Source organism: Phaethon lepturus, unplaced genomic scaffold (assembly GCF_000687285.1).
Source record: "Phaethon lepturus isolate BGI_N335 unplaced genomic scaffold, ASM68728v1 scaffold19037, whole genome shotgun sequence".
Taxonomy (NCBI): domain Eukaryota; kingdom Metazoa; phylum Chordata; class Aves; order Phaethontiformes; family Phaethontidae; genus Phaethon; species Phaethon lepturus.
This window is the reverse complement of record NW_010554250.1, coordinates 9,947-19,162: the sequence shown is the minus strand read 5'-3', so window position 1 is coordinate 19,162 and position 9,216 is coordinate 9,947. Positions and strand designations below refer to the sequence as shown.

Here is a 9,216-nt window from a genome sequence, read left to right as displayed (position 1 = left end):
TTATTTTGAGGGCTTTCTCTGAGGTCTTCGTATATCCTTTTCAATTTCTTTTCTGATCTGAAATTGTTTGTATCTTTCTGCCATTGCAATAAGCTCATTAGGAACTACCTGATAAGAAAGCAGCACAAGAACAAGGTCAGTTTTAAATAAATCTAAAAACTTTTAGACTTTGATTTTCAAAGATGCTATCAATTTGTGTGTTCCCAAACTTGATTTTGTTATTTATCTGGCTCCTGTCACTTTGCAGATTGTCTTTTCTGTGGAGATGCATAGAGAAGTCTTCTTACATAAAAATAATCAGCAGTGTCCCTGGATTTTCAGTTACATATGTATGCTAGTATCACCGTATCCAATGACAACATATAACAAGCTAATTGAAACATTTTTATTTCCAATAGAAACACATCTTTTGGTGATAATGAACAGCTGGAAAAAATTCCACTACAAAGTGATGCCATACTACATATATATTTGAATGTTACACTACTATAACTGATATTAAATTCCTTTTGGAAGTTTTAAGAGCCTCTGAAGAGAAACTTTGGTACTTAAAGAACACGTTGCCATAGGAAAGGTTCTCACATGGATAAAACAAAGCTAAGAGCCAAGAAAAGAAGGGCAGGAGAAAGTAGTCAGTTCTCCCACCATTGGGAGGTCACAAGAGCATCTTACCAGGATCCACGGCAGTTTCTGGCACGTTTGTAATTACGTAGGAAAGGAGGTGAATAGTATCAGCACACTTTTGTCACCTCAGAGTTACACACATTTCTAAGGACCAAGGCCAGATGCAAAGAATTACAAACAGACTTTATTAGGTTGCGTGACACTGACTACTGAACGAAAGGAAAGAAACCCAACACCCATATACCATTCTTACACATTATGCAACAGTGTCCAACATGTCGTCTTGAACTACATCAGGCATAATGCAGACGTTAATGCAATGTTTACTGCAAAAAGCAGCGTAAGGGTGACTGTACTGTCAGAAGAGCTTTTAGATCACTAACCTATCAAAACCAGCCTGCTTCAGCAATTGGCTACCGCATGTAGCCATGCAGCAGGTAGAAGATACCCAGTCCAGAATCGGTTTCATGATCACAGAGTGAAGAGCAAGCTTCTGCAGTGCATGTGAGCATGGTATTAACCTGATTGCTCAGCCTCTGTGGTTTGTCCCTCCATGAGTGGCACAAATACAGCGCAAACAGTACAGCACAAACAAATTTACATACTGTTAAGTCTCCTTAAAAACACTTAGACCTGGCAGTGCTTGAACAGGTGAAGAACGCAGCCAGGACAAAGGGCCTGGTGGAGCAGGAAGGTATATTCCTCCAGTTCCAACTTCTTTTGTCAGGCTTTATAATGCAGCAATGCTTGGGAGCAATGCTTTGGGAACTACACAGTCTGCGGTTGGAGACAAGGCACGGATGGTAACGGCTGACTGAATACAGAACAAGGCACCTCTAAGTTCTTTTAAAGTTGCTTCAAAGTATCATAACTGGTTTAATCTCTTACATTTTCTGAAGAAAAAACCAAAACCATCAACATACAAAAAACCTACCCCAAACCTGCAACTTTAAGAAATTATTAGGGGACAACTCTCCCCCCTCCCCCCCAAAAGCGTCTTAATCAGGTTTGTAGTAAGTGGTGTACATCTTTCAAAGAAGAGTTGTAAAACAGACTTAGATGAAGTTCTAACTCAGGGTTTAAAGTTTGAGTAAGTGTTCACAATAACAACCACAGGTCCAAGGTAAAAACAATCTAGTTTGTACTCAAACTCCCATCCCCCCAAATAAAAGAAAAAAAATTTCAACTCAAGTGAGAGCATGAACAGGGGGTTTGCTGTAAATCAGGCAAAATTCTTGCTGTAGCATGAAACAGTAAACAGCAACACAATTGTCTCTGGCAACCAGATGTGGTCGCAAGAAAAAAATGTTCATTTTAAAGAAACAAACCACATTCCAGTCCTATTTCACATACTATTTACAAATATCTGCAAGAAAGATATTTTGAAAAATTATATGCAGATATTATAACTGTCAGATATAATAAACTGATAGTTAAGCTTCTTCTCATATATTGTTAATATTTACACTGTTAAACAAGAACATTGGTACATGCATCCAGAAGTGACATACTATGAATGAGATACTATGAAATAAAATAGGTTCTATTATTCCTCCACAGACCTCTATGTGTGCGTATGTTAGTTACTTTTTCTTTGGACATGGAAGGCTTTGATTAAAGTTCCCTGTTCTTTTCTGGGACTCATCTGCAAGGTGAAATACAAGTAAGTGTATCCAGGACAAGAGCAACTTAAGTACACATTTTTTGCTCGAGACACTGCAAACACTCACCAAGAAACGTCTAAGTAGGCTTAGACCTTCATGTACTGTTTCAGGTGGTAACCCAGAATCAATATAAATCTTACCCAGTAAGATGTATTCTTACTTGGTTTGCTCTTTCCAGAATTTCAATCAGCTCAGATGCAACCCTCCAATCATTCTTAGTGACAAGCGTTACTGCCTTCCCAGTACGTCTAAACAAGGAATGAAATAACTGTTGAACTTCAAAACAACTGCTGCTAGGCTCTTCCTACTGACCTATACAGTAATAAATTGTACTACAGGCAATATTATTGAACTGATAGATAAAACTGGTTTGAGTACCTACTATGAAAAGTTGTTTTCTGTCATATATATACATAAAGATCAGAAATATGGCAATTCACTTAAAATGGAGTAAAGGCACAGCTAATTTAGACTTTTAGACAATAAAACCTAGCATAAAGACAACTTATTTAAGCATGAAGAGACATACATTCATATCTTGACTAAAATAAACACATACACAAGAAAAATCGCATTTGTGCCAACCTGTGAAAGCAGCATTTGAAAGTCCCAACACTGAACTAACACCACGTGATAGGTTGAAAACTTTGAATTTATGTATGTTTTTTCCCCCAGTGGGCCGTATAGGAAACTAAACCACTCAGCGGCTCACGAGAAGACAAATAAGGAAGTGACATTTCAGAATATCTACACAGAAGTTGTTTTAAACTGTGATCCTTTCCCATATTTAAACCAGCTTTCAAAGATCCCTCATTCCCATTCACTTCACTGAAATAACAGAAAAGTAGAAACTTTGATTGCCTTTAACAGTGAACTAATTTCAAAGCATAAAGCAGTGTGTTATTATCTAAAACATACTTTGAGAGACAGAAGTCTTCTCTCTCCCGCTCCACATCACCTGTAGCTCTAGCATTTGACAAAAGAAACATATATGCAGCGCATAAAATATTATACAATATATAAATATACAGTATATTACTATTTTTTTGTAAACACTTACCCTGCTCTTCCAGTACGACCTACTCTATGGACATATTCTTCAATGTTGCGAGGGAAGTCAAAGTTAAAAACATGAGTAATATCATGCACATCAAGACCACGGGATGCTAAGTCAGTAGCTACCAGTATTCTGACTTTGCCTAAAATAAGTACAACAGAGAGAGAATGGGAGTTCATGTAGTAAACAGAAAATATACTCCAGTCTATTGTTTTTTTAGTGTGTAACGCACTAATTCGTAACACAAAACAGAAAAATATGCTTGTTGCATGTCACACGGAGCCTCAAATACAAGGTGGTAAGTAAGCACTCAAAATGTCATTTTACTGTCATTTGTATTTCACAAGCAGAACAGCAGGGTGCAGGAGAAGCAAGAAACATGCCTAGCTGATATAAAGAGTCTGTGAAAAGAACAGAAACTTCAACAACTATATTCTCAGATGGCATTCTTATCATAGGACTATTCCTTGTTTTATTAGCATGTGATGACATAACCTCCAAGTACAACCCTACTGGCATAAGCAAGAGCAGAACTGTTCCACTGAAAGCACCATCATTTGACACTTAAAATGTACCGTTCTGTAGACTAACACAATATTGACTCTTCCACAGAGTTTTAAAAATTGAAATAAGCCTTACTTTAAATTATTTAACTCTTAGACATTCCAAATTCTATCGAAGAGCAATCTCTTTTTATTTCCTGGGGTTTTTTTTGTTTGTCAAATTAACAAAATAAACATGTAATTCAGAGTTCTTTAATATTTTCATTCCTACAGTACTGAAGAGACATGGCACTTGGAAATAGACAAAGTTCTGCACATGCCAAGCTTTAATAACCTGGGCTAAACAAACCAGTACTTGGGTACAAATGTACCTGTCTTGAAGTCATCTAAAGCCTGTTCTCGATCACACTGCTCCCTGTTACCATGGAGTGACTGTACTGGAATTCCTTGGAGACCAAAGTCACTTGCTAAGTCATCAGCTCTAGGATGAAATAAAACAGTGGTTCTTAAAAAAAAAAAAAAGTTTAAAAAGCACAGCATTTAGATTTAAATCCAAAAGATAACGATGTGACAACAAAAGCTAAACATGTGCCTAAGGGCAAAACCCTACCTAGGTCAACTGATATTTATTATAAAACAGTATGAAAGCGAGACTGTTCCTCACATATGTAAATAAAAACAAACATTTAAGAGAAACAATAGCTGATTTTTGTGTTGTTTACTCAAAACGCTTAGATATGGTACAATGATCACCCCCCCATCAGGTCTTGTATGCACCAGCTGCACATGCAAGTAAACAGTACATCACATTAATGTATCCCCAAGAATCTTAACATCTACTTTAACTATGTGAAATTGAGATTTACTACCACCACTAATGATATTAAAAAGGATACAAACTACCAGTCCACTTGGAGGAATGAATAAACAAACAAAAATACTACTACTACCACCAGCACATTGTTGACAAGAGCTGTTACACTTGGTAATTATTATGTGAACTAAGAAACTATCCAGTATTTCTGTTAGAAAAAATGAACAGCCGTAATACTGGGAAGTGATTACATACGTAAGTTTTTTTCCCACAAAAATGATGACCTTATCTTTTGGCTTCAGAGAGTCAATGAAGTATTGCATGAAAGCTCTCTTTTCCTCCTCGGCGATAACAATAACTCTCTGTTCTACTGTATTTACTGCCTGTTAAACAGCAGAAAGGGATGTTAAGTAGAAACAGATAAGAAAATTATTTTTTCTGTTAATTCCCATATTAGGATATTATAAAACTAGTAAGATGATACCATGAAAAACTATTTTAAAAACAAAATATGTATCAGTTTAGAGTTCAAGCAATGCAGATTTATTTGCTGTTTCCTAGTTGCTTTAGGAGAACAGAAAAAATTATCTTTAAGCAGTTTGCCAAATCTCATACTTGCAGAGATTTAGAGGGTACAGATCAGTAGTCTACTCAGGTAAAATAAATATTCCCAATATTAGTGAAAATCAGACTGAAGTACTTAAATTTGAGTATATTTTATGGTAACCCAGAGTGAGTTGGAACAATGTCAGTCTTACTTGAAACAACAAGCTTTTAAAGAAGATTCTGCAATCTATTTGAAATGATCAGTTCTGTCCAATTCTTCCAACAACAGTTTGTTAATAAAAAACTTTATTCCATAATATTTGAAGGTTGCCATAGAATGTCTAAGGTATACCACGTAAGTAGTATAAAGGTCTAGACATTCTCATGGCACTGTATCATAATCTTTTGGCATGGGTTGAAGAATCAATGAAGTACATGGAAAGATTCTCCGCATGGGAACCCTTTCTCCTCACCCCCAGTGGTCACCTCTTCAATTAAGAGAAGCTCCTATTAAAAAGATGAATGCATTAGACAAGAAAGCTAAAATAGCAGCTGGTATCTTTCAAATTCTGATCCTCTGTCTTTGACAAGTAATGCCCTTTGAACAAAAGCATAGTTCTGAACAGAACAGATGAAAAGTACATTTCCCCCCTATTTCTACCTAAAAGTGTATTGGATACTAAGTTTCCGCACTCCCTATCAATAAAAAGGTGGAACTGAAAAGGAAAGTGTCCTAATTTAAGAACCAAGCTTAAAGCAACCTCTAGACCAGGACACAAAGGTCTTAGAAGAACTACTATTTCTGTGAATTCTGCTGTTACTGAAGCCAACTACACATAGCTGCACAAGCATGACAAGTATGCAACTACATCTTCATATTAGAAGATTTACACTTTAAAGACAGTTCTTACTCCAACATATGCTTTCCTGCTCTAGACAAGTGCCCCCAGGAATTTAACAGAAAGCTTCCACTCTCTTTGAGAAAGCAACAGTTAAGAAACACAGATCCAAATAAGGAGCTGTACCCATGAGAAAGAACACCTTCAGAAGGGAAAGTAAGGAACAACAACTTGCTGATCAGAAGTGAAGGCTGCAAAAACAAGGGTTCAGGCAAGAACATGTGGCAGTGCAAAGTACAATATACAAACTTCAATATGATTAATACTTGTCGCTTGTGATGTCTTCTGCTGAAGGTCTAGGACTTCAAGATCTTGTTACAGAAACCTAAGAACAAAGTTGTGGGTTGTTTTTTTTTTTAGTTCTTTCTAAATTTTTAAAGAAACTTTAAAAGAGTAGTATGGAGCTGTTTTTTGAAAGTTTGGATTGATTTTAGAGTTACATGCATTTATTTACCTATAGTTACAAGCAAACTATTTTCTGGTTTAACTGTAGGTTCTTCTCTGAAACAAAAGGAAAAAAAAACAACCCCAAAACCCCAACAACTTACTGCTAAGTCAAGAGTGCCAACATATACAATCATAGGATTTTTCAAATAGGATTTTGCTAGGCGACGAACACCATCAGGCCAAGTAGCACTAAACAGGAAGTGAAGAGGAAAACACACACATAAGAATAGAGTGCAGCATTTTCTCCAATTCATTAATTTCATCACATTCTTCTTTTCTTTCTCATCCACCAGTGAAATACTTGAGTACACAATAACAGTAGTGAGCTTATACAACATTTAGGAATGATCTTAAGAAGTTATTAGTAAACAGCACTCAAGCTTTAAAAGATAACGTTCCAGGTTAAAAGTACAGACAACAGCTATGGAGCCTTTCTAATGAAGCCAAAAGGGAGTTTAGTAGTTCAATGATACCTAATAAGCAAGCTTCTAGTCTGTTTTTATCTCTAAAACAATAGCTGCAATGCCAGATATAACAACAATAGAATATCCCAGCAATAATTTTTGTTAAGCTCCCAAAAGCTGTATTAATTTCAAAATTAATACATGTACAGACTAGCACAGACACTGATCAGAAGGTTAGGACACATGTTTGGTCCCAGATGGAGAAGCAGAAGTTGGCATTTCAAATTGATATAGCAAATTCTAGTGCTTCTAGGACACCTTCGTTTTTTGGTAAGAACTTGGTTTTATAGTTGGTTTTATAGTTGATGTAAAACATCACAAAGGGGTAAGAAATGAAAATAAAATTGCCAAATGACTCATTAGGACTGACTAGACAGAATTAGAAAGAAAACTGATCCCATTCCCATTTAGGCTAGTAAGAGTTTTAATAAACTGACACATTTGCTTTGAAGTTAACTTGTTCAATAACCTCATGTTTACAGTGTTCAGGGACTGAGCACTATTATGTTTACATACCTTGTCATAACAGTTTGTCTGTCAGGCCGCACATCTATTAGGATCTTCATTATCTGAGGTTCGAATCCCATATCCAACATTCTGTCAGCCTCATCTAAAACCTGCTCAGAAAAAGGTTATTTATTGTGTTTAGTTCCTTAGATAAGGGTTTCAGCAAGGCATTACATAGTGGACCATTTTAATGGTAACAATTTTAATTGCAGAATCCAATCCATAAAGCATTGCAAAACCTGTTCAACTTCTATTTCACTCCTTCAATTTCCTTGATGTTTTTTCATTTAGTAATACCTTTGCAGGCAGAACAAGAAAATCCACAGCACCTTTAAGGGCACTTAAAGTCAATGAAGAAGAAACAACAACCGTTTGTTTGTCTGAACAATAATTTGGTCAGTGCCTAAAAGTTAAGCACAGAATTAAAAAAAAACAAAACAAAACAAAAAACACACAGAAAAACCAACAAAACCAAAATCGACCAAACCTGTGGGGGACCGCACACAATACTCTTTCAATAAGAATTTTTTTTTTGTAAATTAAAGGGGAAAAAAATCTCATTTCTACCTTGTTAGAGAGCTCATACCAGACCAAAATATCAGTTATCAATTTAGTTCCTCATTAGAAGTAGGAAAAAAGCCAGCCTGTACAGTCTGGCTCACAATAGGACACTGCAGAATTCCCAGAGCTCAAACTTGTTTCATCTGTTAAAAAAATCAAAAGAGAACAAGCGAGCTGAAGGCCTGAGTACAAGTATTTGGAACTGATATTTTTTCTAATCCACAGGCACACTTGTGAATGTTTTCAGAGTCTCATACAAAGGAAGAAGGCTGCCATTCAAGACTCATTCTCCTTTAATTTTCAAACAGAGTTTACATAAATCAAAGTTATATGCATCATGCTTTTATGTATTGACATTTTCTAGTCATTTATGCGGAAACACAAGACACTGATGATAATCCCTTTCTACTGTCCTGATTTTGCTATACCATTCTTTTCAGATGTTTTATTCCATTAAAGGTTTTTAGTATGTTACCTATGTAAATCTCTGAAATAATACTAAATCATCAGCTGAGAGACAGGAGACTGAATTCTATTTCTTGATTTAATTCTCTTTATTTTCAAAGGACTCACGGAGATTTCATTAACTACTTGGCTTCTAATACAATAGCAAGGCTGAAACATCACTAATTTTATATACAGAGTTGGCTGCTAAGCCCCTTTCAGCAGCAGAAGCCTTCTAAGCTATTAAGCACACTGGTACTTCACTGGAAAGGGAGAAGAAAGCATGTAAGTATGTGTATTAGATGGATCAAAGTAGTTGAAATTTACTTTCCTTATTTCTGATAGCTGTTTAATAAAGAATAAAGGCTGTAACAGATATAAGATAGATATTAGCACTACTTTTTCCAAACTCCTCATAGCCAGTTCCTGGTTTACAAGCTAAATCTCCCCCCAGCTGACATAATCTTAGATTTCTTGTTGTCTATACGTATTAACTTGTTTGTTAATATTATACATTTTAGTTCTATTTCTTGGCAAGAAATTCTTACAAGCAAGTTCTTCATGTGAAAATTGTTTTCTTTCCTCTGTTTTAAATTAGTTATTGGCAAGATTTGCACTTTTTTTTGTATTTGAAGAAAAAAAGGACTACTCCAATCTACCTTCTATATTCCACTTTATAATTTTGT

General features: G+C 35.7%; 1 protein-coding gene across 1 annotated transcript in view; it reads right to left on the bottom strand.

Annotated features, from left to right (window-relative positions):
* Positions 1-9,216, bottom strand: part of DDX43 (DEAD (Asp-Glu-Ala-Asp) box polypeptide 43) — a gene marked incomplete at its 5' end in the record, with an annotated part of 19,155 nt that continues 9,939 nt past the window's right edge. Inside the window, 7 exons of the mRNA XM_010291798.1 lie at positions 1-108; positions 2,449-2,536; positions 3,349-3,487; positions 4,220-4,329; positions 4,918-5,045; positions 6,656-6,743; positions 7,535-7,635. Of these exons, the coding sequence (XP_010290100.1) occupies positions 1-108; positions 2,449-2,536; positions 3,349-3,487; positions 4,220-4,329; positions 4,918-5,045; positions 6,656-6,743; positions 7,535-7,635 (762 nt within the window). The remainder of the gene's footprint in view (positions 109-2,448; positions 2,537-3,348; positions 3,488-4,219; positions 4,330-4,917; positions 5,046-6,655; positions 6,744-7,534; positions 7,636-9,216) is intronic.